Source organism: Aphis gossypii, chromosome 1, assembly GCF_020184175.1.
Source record: "Aphis gossypii isolate Hap1 chromosome 1, ASM2018417v2, whole genome shotgun sequence".
NCBI classification, from domain to species: domain Eukaryota; kingdom Metazoa; phylum Arthropoda; class Insecta; order Hemiptera; family Aphididae; genus Aphis; species Aphis gossypii.
Genome location: NC_065530.1, coordinates 59688602 through 59709568, shown reverse-complemented (window position 1 = coordinate 59709568; position 20967 = coordinate 59688602). Strand labels below are relative to the sequence as shown.

General features: G+C 27.9%; 2 protein-coding genes across 2 annotated transcripts in view; one reads left to right on the top strand and one right to left on the bottom strand.

Moving 5' to 3' along the window:
• LOC114122032 (high mobility group protein B2-like) overlaps positions 1-20967 on the bottom strand; it is a 189845-nt gene that overhangs the window by 72730 nt on the left and 96148 nt on the right. The window lies entirely within an intron of this gene.
• On the top strand, positions 6973-14762 carry LOC114122042 (telomere length regulation protein TEL2 homolog). Its single transcript, XM_027984596.2, has 10 exons — positions 6973-8625; positions 8749-8828; positions 9198-9319; positions 9779-9921; positions 9999-10129; positions 10190-10295; positions 10588-10932; positions 11687-11766; positions 11838-11951; positions 12126-14762. Exons 1-10 carry the CDS (start codon positions 8594-8596, stop codon positions 14651-14653), a joined length of 3681 nt encoding a protein of 1226 aa, XP_027840397.2. The 5' UTR covers positions 6973-8593; the 3' UTR covers positions 14654-14762.

Genomic DNA, 20967 nt, shown 5'->3' with positions numbered 1-20967 from the left:
TTCCACAGGATCCCTTTAATAAAAAATATTAATACTATACTAACGCACTATGCTGTCTAACAACGTACATAGTATATTATAGTATACAAACGATATGTATAGTACTTGTATTAACGCTGTAATGTTGAATTCAGACGTAAATAATACCTATTATACTTAATTCAGCGACACGGAAGGTGAAAATGTGGAGTACTATATCGATATAATAGTACGATACTTCGTACCAACGGGCAACGATGTAGGTACCTAATAGTACAACAGTATGATTACCCACCCTGAATTATTTTATAAAACTTAAATAGTATAAAACCTAAAAAGTAAAAAAGAGTATAAAATTCCGAGTCAATGAAACGCAATAAGATTATCTTAAAATTTCGTAAATATTTATACAAAAAAATAACACGGTTAATTATACATTTATACGTAACGTATATTATGTTATCAAATGTATAGAATAAAACTAAACTTATTATTTATATTATGTTCATAATATTTCATAATTTTAAGTCATTTAAAAACAACATTTTTCTAAAAAAAATTTTTTTTTACTTTTTATTGTAGGTAGTTTTTTATTTTTTTTTTTAATGACAACATACATTTTTTTTATATATATTACGAAGTAGAAATAGTAGAATATGAAATAAAAAATGTACCTATGTTGTCATTCAAAATAATGAAAAAACTTACAAATTACGAAGATAAAAAATAGTAAAAATATAATTTTTTTCCAAGAAAATTATTTTGTTCAAGCATAATATTCAAAAACGTTAGTGTTTTCTTAAATAAAATAAGTTTCTTACATTAAATATTATATTACTTCGTATATATTTTTGTGGGTTAAAAGTTAAAACAAATTTAAGGTTAAGACCTTTACTGATTATTGAAAAATATCTTGATAGAAATTAATTACAACTGTCTTATTAAGAATCTTATTAGTTTTTACATTAAATATTTAAAAAAATACAAAAACAAATACCTATATATACCAATTTATTAATAAAAAAATTAATTTAAATTCACAGATTTGAATTATGTATTTATAAATAGCATATTAAAAACTACAAGTCAAATAATTGAAATATTAAATGCAAATGTTATGCGGAAAACATCTCATTTGTATTTTTTTTCGAATAGTTTAAAATATAAATATACCACATTATTTTGTGAATTAAATTATTACCATTGATAATAGATAAGATTAAAGATAGTATTATATATAATCAATGCTATTACCTATAAGAATTTAAAAAAGTAACCAAAGTAGGTATAGTACCTGAATAAATATTTAGATATTTATTTGTATATCTATAAATTTTTATTTGTTTGATACCTTGACTCAACCAGTCAATCTGCGCCACGTAATATTTAAACACGGTAGATTATTTACGTATTACATTATGTTTCGCATTTCTTCAATTTTCCATGCATTGTGTACAAAGCTTTAAATTGTATTATAAATTTATTGATTAGCAATATTACATACTATTGAAATTTACCTTGTTTTCTTGTGCAGTTCAAGCCATTTAAGAATTAATTCTATATTAGGTATTTAAGTGTACAACCTGATGGATGGACTGACTGCAAACAGGTATAGTCGATACATTACTTATTCGTATTAAATACATAATAATATAATATTTTTAGGCTTTACATGTTGAACTTCAACGCAAGTAATAGTAGGAACCATGGCTTAAATATATATTTAAGCCATGATAGGAACCAAGAGGTACTTTATGTAGTCTACGCCCATACGGTACAAACGTATACTATACATTATATATAATATATATGTATGTGTGTGTGTGCATCATGTTTAAATGTACCTCACGGAACTGACATTAAATAATATGACGCATACGCGAATTCGTTGAATTAGCGTTAGCATTGGTTAAATTATATTTTCATAAGGAGCTTATTATATTATCACTACACGTGCAACGTGTTCCATGCCATTAATAAATAATATCTAATCGGTACTTGAAAAACGTGTGTAAACGGCATTGTAGACTGTAATTGAATGTTATTGCGAAGAGTAGGTATCATAGATAATATATAATAATATAGTATACACTGTACATCAGTAACCAGTAGGTACCTATAGTCTATATAGACTATAAGCAGTTTGAATATTATATTATTACTGTATTATAGTATATTGTATATCTATACATTAACATTTACGTTGACAAAAATAATAAAATAAATTTGCGTATGGATACCTATTTTTAATGGGTTTTTATTTTATACAATTTTATTAGAAAATATACAATCTATACCCTATATTATTTATTAACATTATAATATACACCTATAAAGACTACAAACATAATAACCTGAATAACTACAAAAATATTATAGTATATATTATGTTTATATGTTAAAATTTCTCACTTGTACGTGTATATAAGTCCTATATTAACTCTCGTTTGTATAATTTTAGCGCCGTAACTACTAACTACCCTCCGTGACGCCATTGGAAAAATTATTTTTTAACGCTTGTTTTTGTTTCATTTTATCGGTAAAATTTTTATATTATTATGTTACATTCTTTTGTGTTAATCAAAATACTGATATATTCTTTAAATTATTAAGTCATTAGTTAATGAGTTATAATAGCTGTCATATGACTGTACGTTACATACACGCAAAAATAAAATATACATCGTTATATAGGTATATAACCTATTATATGATATAAATGTAAAAGTAGTGAGCACTAATTAATAAACATCATTGAGTATGTAATTTTTGTTCATTATACATTTACACTTGACTTCAATAAAACTTAAAATAGTTTATAAGAAAATTAAATTGTTTACTAAAAGCCAATTTGATTTAATTCAAAAGTGCCCCTTTACTTTGCTGCGCCCTTGGTAATCGCCCATTTTTTCAAACTCTAGCTACGAGTTACGACGCTACCTATTGTAGTCCTTTAGTTTTAATACTTTTCTATATACTATATTATACAAGTTTTGAAAAATAATTTTACAGATAACTATTATGGCAGCCTGTAGTATTAGAGTTATTTTGTAAATTTTAAGATATAGGTAGATAGTAATATAAGAGACTTTAGATATCAGATAAAGTAATAGCATTCGGAAATAAAAAAAAACAATACAATAACAAAAACTAGTATAGTATCATGACCAAAAATCAAAGAAAAAACAGATGTGCGCCATGTGCATGAATATTTATAAAAATATCGGTAGACACTGCTATAAAAATAAACTCTTGATAAATTATGACTTGTGAAATTTCGCTAGGATATAATAAGAATAAGGGTGATATTGTTTACATTCCACGCATATAAGGTTTGATACAAGTGCAAGTTTACCTTCACTTATTCTTTTGTGTTGAAAAGATAACAATTCCAATTTCCAAGTAAAATTTACATTTGTAGTAACAATCAATAAATCATTGGGATAAATCTTTGAGAAAGTTGGATTATTTTTTATATTTAAAGAGACTCATGATAAATAATACATAATATAGTATTTTCACTATGCATATAAAAGTTTTTGGGTGAATCAGGATTGAGTGTTCATTTGAAGAAAAATCAATAATTGAAAATATTGTATTTGATGAGGCAGTTACGCATAGTTATGTATATTTTAAATTGTATTTAAAATTGTTGTGTCATTTTGAAATTTGAAAAAATTTTATTAGTTTCTCAGCTCACTAAAAAAAAAATATTAAAATTAAAGGAGGATTGGAAAGTGAAGCGACTACGGGACAAAGTCCTTTTTAATCTCTAAAGTATAAAATGAGTACCTAATATATATTATATACATCATAATATACTCGTATGTTTATATCTCTTATTGGCCATTGGAAATAATTGTCTAAAATATTCACCGAATTTATAGGTCACGGTGAAGCATTGCGACAAATATTACGTAAATTTGTTCAGCATTAAAATATATTCAGTTAATTTTACAATTTTAAATCTAAAACCACTTGAACGTTTTATCAGCATATATTATATTATAGGTATATTACTAAATGCAATTTTAGGTACTAGAATTTTGAGAGAATATTATTTTAATATTGTGATGAATTTTTGATGTAATCGTATATTCGTATACATACCCATGTTTAATATATTAATTATTCTTTATTATTTAGGTATAAGTTGCTACTTGCTACATATTATTCATGTTCAATTAAATTAACATTATTTGGTAAATTCGTGTTTAAAACTAACATAGGTATTATATATATTTTCATTATTTATATAATTATTATAAAACTATACAGTGTCACCGACATATACGCATATAATGATAGGTATATTATATATTTATGTAATATAATGTATACATATGTGTATAATACACTTTATGTAGGTATTTAATAGAAGGTTACGGCCGTTCCAGACCACTGCGGTGAGACAGTGACCTTTCATTATTATTATATTTCGTACAAATAAAACGAATGTAGAACGCGTTTAATAGAAATATAACTCTATTATAATATATAATAATATTATAATAGGTACATCATATACGAACATGTATACCTTAACCGTTGCGCAGCAGCAGTTAGTTAGACTTAGAAAAGCGCAGTCACATTACTCATATTGTTATGTTTTATCCATCACGAATCTGAATTTTCTATTTAATTATCATTCTTTGCAGTAAATAATAATATTAGTATAATAGCATTGTTGTTATCTTTCACTTTGCAACCTTGACATAACCGTTGAATCGAGTGACATTGTTAAAAAATTAAGGTTCGTATATAAGAATACTGAATAAATGAATAACTCTAAACTAACGTACGTATTATATATTATATGATATAATAAATATTTTATACAAAGCGGACAGCAGTATTTATATATTGCAGTTTTTTTAAAATCTAAGCACTTCGGTGGTATAAAATTATGTCCAAATATTCAAACTCTGTAAACGCTATATAGGTAAAGACGCAAACAATGATAGCTATTCCATATCTCTGCAAATTATATCGACTGATACATAAACTTTTTCGACTTTGATATCTTTGAGAATCGGATGGATTGGTATTTAAAATGTTTTTATTAGGTTCGAAACACAAAACCAATAGGTAGCCGCCATATTGGACAAAAATAATCTATAAGCGGTCAAGGTGGACATAGGCTTCACATAAATAATAAAATCAACAATATATAGGTATATAGAAAATAATAAATATAACATTCAATTTACAACATTTGTAAGGAATATTAATTGCAGTGTTGTAACTTGTTAAGTAAATTAGATACAGATATTTGATACACAGAGACAAATATTTTGGGACGACCAAGTGTTTGATGCGTGATTCTTTCTTATATTCTTGCCAATATGTAAATACCTAGGTATACATCTAGGTAATGAAACATGTATTATTATTATATTATTAATATTACATATTTACATGTATGTATTATGTAAATTCCTATGTAGTTATATACATATTATTAATATTATTTATTTTGAATAAAAGCATGATGTACGTCCGGTTTGTCCCGCTTGTGGAGTCTGGAACCGGATATTAGAGAATTTCGCACGACCATTTTTGGAAAAAAAACAATAACATCGTCAACTATGTTGAACCGGATGACGCTACAAAATAATATTATACTATATAATAACACCCATTAACACGTTCCGCACGTGATAATAATTTTGTATTGGATTTATACATTACCTATGTGGCTATGTATCTAATATTTTATTCAATCATTGTCTTTGCAATCGTATAGCTGTATTCGTTTTTTAAATACTATACGTCTATACCTATTATGAAATAAGTAACCTAGAATATGTTGACATTTGACACACTAAGTAAAGCTTTGAGGCTACCCCAAATCCCAATTACTTCAACCAGTTCAACCTTAAAATAATAAATCATCGGTCAACTTTAAAATCGTCCACGGACCACCACATACCTAAAATCCGCCCCTGTCTATGCCAGTCAAATCTTCAGGTTTCGTTGTCATAAGATAACATTATATAATTTAGGAATATGAGAAGGAACAAATTAATTTTTTTTAATACCTACCTATTTAGCTAATTTTCTAGAATTATACCTTTACCGCAAATTTCATTTTAATATGCTATTGTTTTTAAAATATTGAAAAATTATCAGATTGTATCGAATAAAGGCTAAACTCGGACAGTACAAAAAGTAACGTTACAATGCAATAATGTAAATTTATTAACTAAATAAACCACATAAACCACAATAAAATTGAAAGTAAGATTTAACGATATACCGTATATTATACATACTATCAACACTCTGAAGTTATAGGTCTATCTTAGGACTTATGTATCTAAAATATTTATTTGGATTATTAACAATAGGAAATTACTAAAATCTAAAACAAAACCATGCAAGTATATTAATCATAGACGTAACTGTCGTAACTTAGACCTAATTTTTGAGGGAACAGGACTTATTCATCTTCATATTTTTTCTGTGTAAAAAATGTTACAACTCATTTATACGAGTACATTTTGTTTATTTCTAATTTGTCCTTATAATAAAGACAAATTCGCACAATATTATTAACTATATAAATACTTTTATAAATAAATTTAAATTTAATTTTAAATAATTATTTTGTATTTTGTCTTTTAAGTGCAATAAATATCTAGTATATTATTGTCATTCTTTGAGAAATTAACTACATCTCTTTCAATATTGAAAAAAAACCATTTTTTAAAAACAGCATCAAAACTTGGAATACGATAAACAATACCCATGCCTTTAAGTCTTTTGGTTGACAATGACAGGAATAAGCAGTGTTTTTGCTGTCATAATGGCCAAAAAATAAAAAATAAATTTTCACGGGCCATAGGATGATACGCCTTATTTTATTTACAGTTTAATTTTAAACAAAGTTTATAGTTACATGAAATTTAATTTATTTAAGTTTCATTACAGTTTGAAATATTAATTTAACGTGGTATATATTAACAAAGTTTTAATAATCATGAAAAAATAAAAAATATATAAATATTATAATCGCGGGGTGCATAAAATCGTTACACGGGCCGAGGGTTGTCGACCCCTAGACAATGACAACGGCTGTGGCCTTGACTTGTGCGGAACAGTAATAATTATGTTGCCGTCCCTTAATTCCTACAAACATTACGATGGTATTTCAGGTCTCGCCAGCCCTAAATACGTACTTGTCGTACTCTCTCGTAATACGTCCTTCGTAGTCGGCTATTCGGGCGCTGTTTACACTACACGGGACACATAGGTAATAATCTGTAGCAAATACTTCTACGACAAGCGCAGTCGGTCACTCTTCGGTAGTTCGGTACAATATCTACATCGATAATCGCGGTTACATCGAGAGTGGACGATATACGCTTAATAGCACCGGACAAGTCACAGACTTATTAACTGGGTCTGTATCAGAAGGGAATGAAACATAACGCGTGAAAGTCATCCCACTCCCAATCGCCGCTACATAAAAATCCGCGGTCGATCTTTCGTAACATCGTACGCACAACTATTACCTATATATAATTTATAGGCACTAGATAGTAGGTATACACCGTATACGCGGCGTAATATATACATAATATACTCAATAAATACGACCTGTATCCGCAGCAATATAACTCGACTGCCTCGACTGTCGGCGATCTAATTTCTAGTAACGAGTGTCGACAGTTGAGTAAGCGATTTGGAAATTACAGGTAACGAAATTGATAATATTTGAACAGTACCTAAACAGTGTTCAATACTATATCGCTGCAGCAGGATCCCATATCAAACTGCGTGCCGCACCGTCGCCCGCAATATTATTCAATTTTAAAGGTGAAAATCGCGAGGGAATTTTATTATAATATTTTCGGTGCACTACTCGACGGTGGCGCCATCCAGCGTCGGCCGCGACGTCACGCGCGCTACGACAACACAACAATAATAATATCACTTATTTACACGCATTCATTATTATTATATCGAAGCAGTTGATATTAGAAGCAAGGAACGCGTATGGCCGTACTATAATGACAATAGTTTAATAGTGATTACGACGGCGACCTGCGAGTGTGTTGTTGTACCGATAGCGTTCCGCGTCTTTTGTACGCTCTCTCTCCGCCGCCGCCACCGTCGCTTAGAGTCCGACGAATCGTGCCGAACAGGTAGGCACTGACGTCGTGGCCCACCCGTTGAAACGATACGAAAATCGTCGACCGTCGTCCGACTCGATAGTCCGAGAAAGGTCTGCAAAAACAATTTTTCAACGGGTCCGGTCGAAACGTCGTCATCACCGTCGTAGCCGTCGCCCGCTCTACACTTCTCGTCGGTGTCGTGCGTCTGGTTTTTAATTCGTAATAAATAATAATATTATTATATTATTATTGTTGTTGTAACACAACTGCTGTATACGACGCCCTCTCCGCCACTGCCGCATGAACACCTTCGCGTGTGTCACGTACAGCCGACAATTATAATTCAACGACGGCGATGTGTTGTCGATAGCCGCGTATGGTAGTTGGCAACGGACGAAAGGTTTTTGTCAATTGGTTTCCCGTTGGTTTCCTCTACCGAATAGTCAATCTCTGCAGGTACAACCTCGACATTCCACACTCGCCACTAACACAAAATGTGGAAAGTACGAGAACTCGCCGACAAAGTGTGAGTACTGAACAGTAAACACAAACGATAACGTGCCACAATCTAATCCTTTCCCATCCACTGATTGATTACCGTCGTTACTAATGGTTAGTGAATTAACATATATATGTTTTATATTTATAGGACCAACGTAGTTCTCAACTATACAGAAATCGAAGCTAAAGTTAGAGAAGCCACTAACGATGAAGCCTGGGGTCCAACAGGTAAAATAGTCCTTCAGTATATGTTTTGTTGCTTTGTACATTTATTGAGATTTTTGGTTTTTTTTTTTATTGTTCTACCTAAAATATCTAAAACAAATAATCATAATTAAATTATTGCGTTCACTTTTTACCGAGATAAGATTATGGATCAATTGTTTATACTGCTTATAGATAGGAAATAAATAATACACCTAAGGTTATATTCTACAATTCTACAAAAATTTAATTTAGTATATACTCAGCTTTTCAGTTTAAATCTGATGTCTAAGCTGGGTTTAATTTTAAAAGTACCATTACTGTAATTTTAGTCTTATTATTTTATGTATTTGGTATATCAGTCTTTGTAATCTTTGTATTTTCAATTTACAGGTAACTTAATGCAAGAAGTAGCACAAGCAACATTTATGTTTGAGCATTTCCCTGAAGTTATGGGAATGTTATGGAAACGAATGTTACACGAAAACAAGAAAAACTGGCGAAGGACTTATAAGGTGAGTGATGTTAATAAGATAGTCAAGTAAATCATTTGTATATGTATATATATGAGGATTAGATATTTACATATTTTTTTACTATTCATTTATCATTCTATTGAACTCCATGATTTCGATTCTAATTAAATTAATTTATGTTATTAACTTTTTAATTAGGTTTAAGATAATTATACATTATTATACCTCATTTTTAACTTCATTATCGGGAAAACTCATTATTAAATTTATTATAAGTATTCAACATGGATTATCTATAATTTTTCTTATAGAATATATATTACAAAATATATTTAAAACTACATATATCTATTGGTAATAATTGCATGGTCTTATAATAACTTTAAAACAATCTAAATTTACATTATCTTCATATCCAATTTAAGTTATTTAGTATTTATTAAAATAATGTTTTACTTATTTATGATATAATATAATAATTTATAATATTTTTTTCAGAGTCTATTATTGTTAAATTATTTAGTTAAGAACGGATCTGAAAGAGTCGTTACATCAGCACGTGAACATATTTATGATTTAAGAGGATTAGAAAACTATTCTTATGTTGATGAATTTGGTAAAGATCAAGGAATCAATATAAGGTATAAAATATTGTCTTACAATTTAAATTAAGCTAAATAAAATACAATTTTAATATATTTTAATTCATTAATTTTAGGCATAAAGTGAGGGAGCTGATTGATTTTGTACAAGATGATGATAAGTTGCGAGAAGAAAGAAAAAAAGCTAAAAAAAACAAAGACAAATATATTGGACTATCTAGTGAAGCCATGGGTTACAAAGGAGCAGGTAATGTGAAATGTCATAAGTTGTGAATTCCTTTTTTACAGTGAATATTTTATTAATTAGGAATTGAAAAGTGGGATGAAGCACCTAGATGGAAAAAGGACGGTAATGAATTTAGTGACAAAAAAAGTAGTAGTACACTTGGTTTTGAAGAATCACCTAATAACAGGTAAATATATATATAAATATCTATAAAAAAATGTAGGTTAGATATATTATACTTTATTCACATTAAGATGGAACCTTGGTAGCCATTAGATTTTATCTGACAATGGTCAGCCATCTGTCCCCAACCTAGTGTTAACCGTTTCTAGTAAAGCCACGATCCTATGTAAAAAGCTCAAGGTTCCTCATTAACTTAAATAAAATATAGTTAGGTATCTATATAAATTGTTAAATTATAATATTTTGGTGACTGATTAATATATTAACTTATGCATTTTTATTTGATGTGTTTTTAGCGATGAAAATGATATAGTGGATTCAGAACCAGAACTTGATTTGCCACATAAACCTTCTGCAGAAGCTTATAAAGATCGTAGTATGTCACCTACCAAAATTCAAAGTCCAGCTAAACATAGAACACCTATTAAACGCATTGATTTGGGTGCAGCAGCACATTATGGCAAAACACAAACTGTGATCAACTCTCCAGTAGCTACCAATAATCCTTTAGATACAGAAACAAGTTCTGTTGATTTATTAAATATTGTAGGCAACAGCAATAAGCAATCAAATGATTTTGGAGATTTTAATGCGGTTTTTAGTGCTGCTCCTAGTACTGACATTGCAGTTGAAAAAAATAGGTAATTTTTACCTAATTTGATACTTACAATTTATAAATTGGGTTTGAAAATTATACTACTTAAAAGTATTTAATTATTTTTCTATATCAATAACATTCTAAGTATTAAACATAAAAATTCCCATGTGATTTTAAAATAGTTTTTACTCTATGTAATTATATTGAAAACATAAGCTGAAGACAAAAGTTTGCACAATTCAATTATAAACATACTTCAAATATGCAATATAGGTTAATAAGTTGTTAACAGGTTTCACTAATTTTAAAAAAATATGTCATTATGACAATAAAGTACTTTTTTCTTCCAAATTTACATTTTTATTGAAATAGTTCCTATAGTACACTAGGATGGGGAAGGGGGGGGCAGACAAAAAAACATGTTATGTTCGTGCATACTGTCCCTACTATCATTTATAGGTAACAGATGACAGTGTATGCATGTAAAGCAATTTTAACAATAATTTCCGACTAATTAATCTTGGTGATCAATCAATAATTATTTGTGCATGCGAAAAGCGGTGTGCTTTTAAGTTAAATAGAATATAAAAACATTTATGTTAACTAGTAAAACATCAAAAACCATTTACTGTAAACAAGTAAAAATAATATTTGATTTCATGATATTATGAAATTGTAATTTATTTCCTTAAATTATTCTACATTACTAAAAATAACTATGCAAATACTTGCTACTAAATATTCAAAATCTAATATAGTACATAATTTTCATAAAATGTAATTTTTCCTTGTTTCAGTACCAGCAATGATGAGTTTGCTGATTTTAGTTCAGCATTTACTCAGTCTATGACTTTAAACAGCAATTCAACCAATTTATGTAAGTTTTTTTTCCTATTCAATTTCTAATAAATACCATCTATAATATAATCAAAATTAATGTTTTTTTAGCTAACCAAAAAATCATTTCTAATTCTGATCTCTTAACATCGTTACCACAGACATCTACAAATGGAACAAGCCGTAACTTGTTAGATTTGAATTTTGACGCTTTAGATAACACAGGTAATATGCCTATTTTAATATTATTCATAATTTACAGACATTATTAGCTATTTCAATCAATTAATTATATTGGTACAGTTTAATTGCGCTTTATAATTTTAGTAGAAGTTGGTTTCTTTAATATTTTATATAGATAAGGTTAGAAAACTGGATTTTTTTATTGTAACTTTTCAGCAACTGGAATGATGTTGAAGACACTTCTAGAATCCATTCACCAACGTTCAGATTCAGATATTAAAAGAATTTTGCAAGAATTTATTGAATATTTGCCAGGTCCAATGACTCCACAAAAATTTATGAAACTTGATTGTTACCCAAACTATTCTCAAGTTATCAAAGTATACAGCCAAATACTTGAAATAATTTTAGAAAAAATTAATTTTGTTGATTATATCGATTTGATTTCACCAATATTTGCCCCGGACGGTGGTACTTTAGAAATGTTAGACATATCACTACATATTTTATTGAACTATATCACTACAAATGCATTATCTCTTAAAACTGATAATGCTATAGAATTAATCAGTTCAATATTAACAAGTGATTTTATAAAATCTTCATTAATTATTGAAACTTTAAATTCTAACCATAATCGTTTTATGGTAATTATTGAATTTATATTGTCATTGCCACATAGAATAGCTAATAAAGTTGGTCAAAATATACCTAAATTGTTTACACCTGTAGAATTTTCAAACAGAATAATGAATCATGTATTGTTTGTCATTGACCAATTGAGCCAATATTATATTTTGGAAAAAAAAAAACCTAATACAACGCCACTTTCAATAATTTTTGGCAAAACTATTGCTTCTCATCTTCAAAATGATTTTTCTACTTCTTTGAAAATTTTAGAATGTTGGTGTTTAGATGAAAACTATGCTGTTATTATAAGAAATATTCTTTCAGAAGTTGACCGACGAGCAGTTGATAGACTTGGTTATTTGTTTTGTCGTAAATTATCAACATCTGATTCATTACATCATCTTATTTCAAATGCAGTGATTGATGTGCCTAACTGGAATTATACTTTATGCAAAAAAATGATATTTCTTTTTTATCATGAAGATGACAATATAGCATTAAATCTAATGAATTACTTATACTTAGTTCAAAAAGATTCTAATTCTAATATATTAAGTACCATAATCTTAGAACTTATTCAAATTTGGGGGGATAAAAGTGCATTGTATCATACGCCTTTTGAACAACATTACTACTTATCAAAACTTATTATTATTGGTTCAGTATGTCTATCTAATATAACTTTGGATGATGAGTTTAAAAATAATGTTGAGATTAAACTCTTTGAAGGTATTCCAATTCATCTGGAGAGTTCAGAAGAAAAAGTCCGAACCATAGGAATGATAGTAGCAGAGATAATTATTGGTATTGTAAAGTGCAATGAAAAAGAAGGTGCACCTACCTTAAATTTTGAGTATGACAAATTACAGGATGAATCTAAATTAATAGTAAAATCATTAAACGAATTAAAAAATTTTAAAAATAGCAACAAATTAGTATTTAATGATGCTTTTAAAATGTTAAATAACTTTTTTGAAGATTCGAATATTATTAAAACTCCATGTTCCAATACAGCAATTACACTTCATAAAAAAGTAGTGGAGACCAAGAACACAAACAATACAATTGAAAATATTTTAGATAGCGATGATGATGAATTTGAGCCTTTTGATTTATCTAATGATGTTGAAATGGATGTCAAAAATAGACCTAAATATGTACGTGATCTTATTGATGGTTTAAATGAACAAAAAGATTGTAAGGTATGGCTTGGTAGTTTAGAAGCATCTGAAAGTCTTATTAAATCGCAGTTACCTAATGACGATGTCTCATTTGCCATTGAGCTGTTGACCTTATTAATAGGCATGGAACGACAATTTTACAAAGACGATTTTGAGAGCCTACGATATCAATCTGCTATTGCTGTAGTAACTATTTTTCCTTATGATTGTGCTAAACACCTTTGTCATCTTTTTTATGAATCTATCGGTAAATATGCAATTTCTCATCGTATTTTAATACTAAATGTACTAACTGGTGCTGCTAAAGAATTATCAGGCTTCCAAAAGGCTGAAGAAAAACAAGAAGAACAAGTCACAGAAGTGAATACTTCAAAGTACTGGGAAGATATTATCAAAAAAAGAGTTCAGTTAAAGACTAGAATAATTTCCAATCCTAGAAAACCTATAAAATGTCAAAGTAATCGTTTTGTATCTATAGCTGATGCATTTTTCTTCCCTCTTATTCGTGGGAATTTAATTGAACCAATTGTTTCTCAACAAACTGACAATGCTAAACAGTTAAACATTCTTGGTATACATTTATTAAATTCTTTATCAGTTATCTTATGCTGTGCAATAAATTCTACACACGCAACTCGTATGGGTGTAGAGCTTTTAGAATGGACATGGTCATTAAGATTTCATAAAGATGTTAAAATAAGAATTGCTGTTATGGGCTGTTTAGCTGCCGTCTTGTTGTCTGTGCCTAAATCTAGATTAGTTGATTTGGGAAGCTCATTAGTTGAATTTGTAATGTGGTTGGAAAATGTTGTCACATCTGAAGGAGTAATGAATAAAGTTGATAATGAAGTAAATCAAGAAGCAAGACAGTTTGCCATTCAAGTTTTGTTACTTTATAGAAATACTGTTGGTGATCAAAATATGTTTTCATGATGATAATTATATTTAAATTCCATAAAATTTGTATATTCTAATTAAAGAAAAAATATTGTTTGTTTTTAATTTAATATGGATTAAAAATAATAATTTATTTTAAGTTTAATTTTGCATTATTTATTTATCTTTATATTCCTTTGTTATGTTATTGATTTTGTGTATAAACAAGACCTTTACGATTTGCAGGGTCTTCCTTACCACTGAATCAAATGATTCAACCGGTAACATTTGCTCAGAATAGTAATACAGAAAATCAATCTTCAGGAAACATAAATAAATTACAGGTAATTTAGGTTAATGTTATATTAACTAATAAAATCTAGAAATGGTTTATTAAAATTAATTTTGAAAATAATGACTTAATTATCTGTGGCATTTCTTATGATTAGTTAAGTAATAAAACATGGTTAAATGTAATTTTAATCATGTGATTTTTAAATATTTGTTCTATTGAAAGTCATTCAAACATAAATAAAATATTTTTCTTGGATTTTAAACTTTGGTTACCAAAATAAATAAATTATGTATTTTATGAACATTTTTATTTTGTAGCTGGGCAGCACATGGAGTGGAGTAAAAGGCCTAAATATAGACTTGGATAATTTATTATCACCTGGTAGTAAATCTCCGAATTCAATTTCAATGTCTATGAACCAAATGGCTAATAACAACAATAGTCTCGGTAAATACAATTGACATGGTTTTAAAAAACAACATTTGATTACATTTAATGAAATACCATTCAGTTAAATTTATGTTTATATTTATAAGTAATTAGTTATTACTTAGTATTTACCTCTATTAATCATAAACAAATTTAATTGTTTTGAAAATCCAGTTAAACTTATTAAAAATGTTATTGATTAACGATGGGAAATGGTTATCAGACATTATTCCAATTAGTATACTATCTAGTATTTGTTTAATGTATTATGTATTTTAGGTGGAAAACAGAATGCATTCTTTGATTCTAATGATGTACTAATGCCTACTCAACAAGCATTTTCTGCTAGCTTCAAGTGATATTTATTATACTAACTTTAAAAGTTACATTATTATTCTTTATTGTGCAAGAAATGATTTCAAAACTTGTGGGAAAGTATATCCTATTTATATATTTTTTTCTTTAAAGGTTGTGGGACTCTTATTAACCAAACTAAGATCATAGTATAGTGATATAATTATATCACCAAAAAATAATAACCATAATTATTGAAAAAATGAATTAACCAAATTATGATTATGGTTCGTCTACAACAAGTCTAAACAATTGTTACAAAATTTTATATTATCCTTTTACATTTCTCCTTTGTAAAAAAAATATATTTTAATAAGCTCAAATGTGAATATTAATATAATATTCATTTATGCTTTTCATTTAAAATTTTAAATGTTCATGTTTTTTTTCTTTTCATTTTTACTCGCAGATATATCTGTTAGAGTTTAAAAAACGGGTTCTATAAAATCTATGTGTTTATTTTCGTGTTTAATAATGTTTACCTAATGTTTGGTTTAAATGTATATACTTAAAAATTTATAAATCTTAAAAAATGAAAACTTCATCATTAATATCAGATAATATTTTAATAACATATCACATCAACATGTACTTGTCAATGGTCATATCATTTGTTTGTTTGTTATTTCTTTAACCAAATCTGTACCTGATTTAATGATGGACATTTTAATTTGAGTTTGGTGCTTATATTTTGGGACAAGTCAACCTAATAAAATATGTTTCTTGCATGGCTCAAATGAACCATATCCAACAGTATTTTTTTTCAAACCACATTATTTGTTGCAATTTGTTAATTTTTGGATTATTTGAATACAGTTAATTTTAAATACCTATTATTTACAATTTTATTAAGTTTATGTACCTAATCTATGTTTTATTTTAGTTATTTGTTATTTTTAAGTCAACCTTATTAATTTAATTCCAATATTATTTCCTTTCAAATTTTAATTAGAATATTAATATTTACCTATTGTGTTATTAATAAAAATATTTTGTTGATTAAATTGTTGTCTTAATTTGCATTGACACTACTTAATGTTACCAATTTTTTATTTTATTACTAAACTTTTTCTTAGTTAATTTAATACCTGTTTAGGTATCAACGATATCATTAATCTCTGAAGAATGAATAAAATACATCGTCTGAAGATAATTGAACAGAGCGTCACCACAATTTCTAGAGTTGAGTCCCTAATATTATGTTAAATACTTGTACTTTTATGTTACTTATAGGTACTATTTTTGTGTTGATATTTCCTCAAAGCGTTTCTAATGTTTCTATCATTTTAATTTCGACACCAGCTAATGTGCATCTATAATTATATGATTTGTACCTACTCATAATCATAATTAAAGCATGTTATGGGTGAGGCCAGAGTCCTTAAATATAATTATAGCGATACAATATTGTATTAGTATAACTACTATAACTATCCTTACACGGCCATAACATTATTAAATAATATTTAATAAAAAAACATATATATATATATATTATTATGTAGGTAAGTTAGTTAATATTATCTGCGAGAAGTCGGCTACTGTTTATAATATTTTCCGTCTCACAATTATTTAAGCATACCTACTTATTCATCGAGTTATTGTTTGTATAATCAACCAATTATAACCATGGTGTTATCATAATGACGTCTTCATTTACACCAAGTGGATTTTGATGTGACTTCGAGACGTGTACATTTTATGAGCTGCAGTCAACTGACAGGACTCGACTTCTCGATGCCGAATATTGTTGTATAGTGATGAAACCTAAAATCAAAACTTAGTGCGGTCCATTACTTTAGTCGAAAATCATGACAAAAATGGTGGTTCTGATCGTTTGTGTAGAATTGCTAGACACGGTCAAATCTAAACGCCGATTATTATGTAACCGTACTTAAAAAATCTTTAGGCGTACGTTGTGTTGCGCCTCTGTACCTAGTGCTAAGCGATTGATATGGACCCTGCCGTATAGTAAGTTTATACACGGTATAAAGCCGTACAGTCTACAACTATATTTTTTGTAGATCGAGTGAATGTCAAGTTTAAATAAAATTCAAATTTGGCACCTACTGTAAACTGCATTGATTAATATTATGTATACACAAATACATTTGTATGCATACATATTTTATACACAACAAATATTTGAAAATTTAATACCGTTTGCCGAAACAAAATCTTTGTGTTAGCCCATCTGCCCATCTACTTAAAACTCGAATTTTTAAACATCCTTAATGCACTCATTGCACTCCTACTACCACTACATTACGGTACAAAGGTATTAGCATATTGGATGAGTAGATATTGCAGTCCAGAAATCTTTAAAAACTCATACCTACCTACTTAAGAATACATTAATAATATTAATATACGTCATTATGAAATGAGTTAAGTACGTTCTTGTTATGTTCTAAATGCTAACATTCTTATGATGAAATCCAGACTTGATATTTTATTACTTTTAAATTGATTAATATCTTTAGTTTTCTTAACATTTGTATGACCAATCGCATTGCTATTTTAGTGTTGATATGCATTTTTGCTTCAGAATCTATATAATTTTCTATTAAATAATCCATAAATCCGTCGATAAGACGACGGACACACTAAGATTATATGAAAAGGGTGAAAATTAAAAACTGGAAGCACTCGGGGTATCCCTTTTAAAATCCATGGACAGAGGAAAATGGCTTGCAGGAAAGTCTTCCACGTCTTTTTCCTCGGCCGTGATGAACACGTTTCCATTCATAACGAATAACAATATTATTATAACATAAAATAATCTATTAATTATTAATTATTTTCTTTTAATCTATTCTGTGGTTATAATAAAATAACAGACAACAGTGGCGGATACCAGGGGAGGCGATGGAGCGATCGCCCCCTCCTCGGGCTGTATTTTTTAATTTTTATATTATAAATTATAATATTGGACTGGAACTCACTGAAAGCCGATATTTCATTTATAAAAATCCCCTCTCCCACCCCCCCCCCCTTTGGGTGACTTCAGGATCCGCTACTGACAGACCATTCAGCGACCACGATTACGTTTCACTACAAATATCTGTCCTTATTGTGATCCCACTTTTTGAATATGGGAATACCTGCAGAAGTGCGTAGGCATAGCTGGTATAGATACCATGTATAACATTTGTTAATTTAATAATCATCACATATTTTAATCGTTTTCACTTTGATTTTGATCATTTAAAAAATCAAAATATTTATTATACGAATTATTTATAATAATTAATAATGATAAAATATTAGTAAAGTATTATCACTATTATTAAAGTTTTTACTTACTACGTATAATTATCAATTAAATTTTTTACCTTTTAATTTAGTTATGAAAATATATAAATAACTTAAAAGTATGAATACAATTAAGATTAATATAAGTAAAAATAATAAGTACTTGTAGAGTTTTTAATAAGAGTGTTAACATTTGAGGTACAATTTTTTTTTTTAATCGTCATAGATTATATATAATATAAAAGGAACAGGACAAGGATATGCAGTTATACCGGATTAAGTCATATACAATGACAATCAAATTCTAATTTTTAGTTTAACCTAATCTTTATATTTACGTAGCTAATTGCACATATAGCTAACAAGTAACATTTACAATTCAATCTAATTGAGGAGCCACGTACTACGTGGCCTAATTTTCACAAATAATTTATTTTGAATAAAAAATGCAACCACCATTTGCACGTAAATCATGAATTATATTTGTATAAATAAATCCATCAAACTTTCAATTAATTATCCCTCGATAAGAAGAAAAATATTTCAAAATATTGAAAGTATAATATATAGTATATACTATACAGGGTGATTTTTTTATCAAACAACACTCATTATTTCTAAAAGTATTCATGTTTTTGAAAATATTTTTTTAAATAGTTTCTAATTGTTAAAAAACAACGTTTTTATAAAAAAATTATATTTTTAAATATTTTTTATCCTTATAATTTTTTAAGTTTTTACTTTTTTGAATGACAACATAGATTTTTAATTTCATATTCTAAAGCAGAATAATTTTTTGAGTATTTTGATACATTGATAAAAGAATCACCCTGTATAGTAAGTATAAGTGTACAGTTTGTTATGAACTTTTTAAAAAATATAATACAATTCCTAACAATATAATATAAGTATTAAAATAATGCATATTACTCATATGAAATATAAAAATATTATATTGGTATAAATAATGTAACCAATAAAACACCACTATACAATCACTGTCAGAACAGAAGTTTGTATGAGCACTTGAACACTTTTACGCTATAGTCATTAGGAGGAAAAATTGACAAAAAATGCAAGTACCTACTCGTAAATATGCACAAAAAAAAAAACGAAAATATACATACAATTTTTTATTAATGTGACTCACTATACATATTTAAATAGTTAAATATTTTTATTTATAATAATATCATATACTATAAATGACGTCAAAATCTGATAAGTCAAAGGGTCTTGATAAGTGCTATACTAATATATATTATTTCAATATTTGACGAACGCACGAAATAGCGATAAATATATACGACGGTGCACTAAATCAAAATAAATTTTATCTATGTCGGTTGTGAAAAGAAAAATAATCGCATTAAAGGTAAGCTCAGATAAGACAAAAATTACCATAAATTCTGGGTAAATATTATTCTATTATATTATATTTCAATTTAAGTATAATATTTTATTAAAATATTTTATTTAAGAATAATGTTCGATAATAAACGAATTATACGATACGTATTATAAAAAATTTACCCAAAAATGCAAAAAAGCAACAAAAATCAACTCGCTAAGCTATGAAATGAATTTATAGCTCACCTAGCTAGGCTAAATAAAAGGCATGTACAAAAATATGCTAGTCTATAACTTTTTATCATCTCATCCCTAGTCATTAGCATTGAATTTAATTATAAAACGCTCAAAAAAACTTGTTTTTGATTTTTATTTCTAATCGTAATAGTGATTTCAGCTTTTTGTGAATTATATATCTATTAAACGATTGTTGGCTGTTGCGCTATATTACCATACAACTATTATGCCTTATATTATATAAGGACAATATTTTTCATCCTGAAAATTTAAACAAACATTCAACTATTTTAACTTTCTCCTAACCCTACAAATGTGACTTACCAGCACTGAAAACAGTTCGTCGAAAGTGAAGATTTGGCACTAGTTTCTGAGCGTAACCGCTCAGATAGGTAGGTTATTGTTACTGCAGCTAGTATGGTGATGAACCGAGGAGATACAAAGAACGAAG

What these genes read in the sequence shown, in the direction of transcription:
- LOC114122042 (XM_027984596.2), top strand. Translation starts at nt 8,594, where the DNA reads ATGTGGAAAGTACGAGAACTCGCCGACAAAGT. An exon ending in CGAGAACTCGCCGACAAAGT is followed by an intron (nt 8,626 to 8,748) that starts GTGAGTACTGAA and finishes TTATATTTATAG; the next exon opens with GACCAACGTAGTTCTCAACT. An exon ending in CAGCAATTCAACCAATTTAT is followed by an intron (nt 11,767 to 11,837) that starts GTAAGTTTTTTT and finishes ATGTTTTTTTAG; the next exon opens with CTAACCAAAAAATCATTTCT.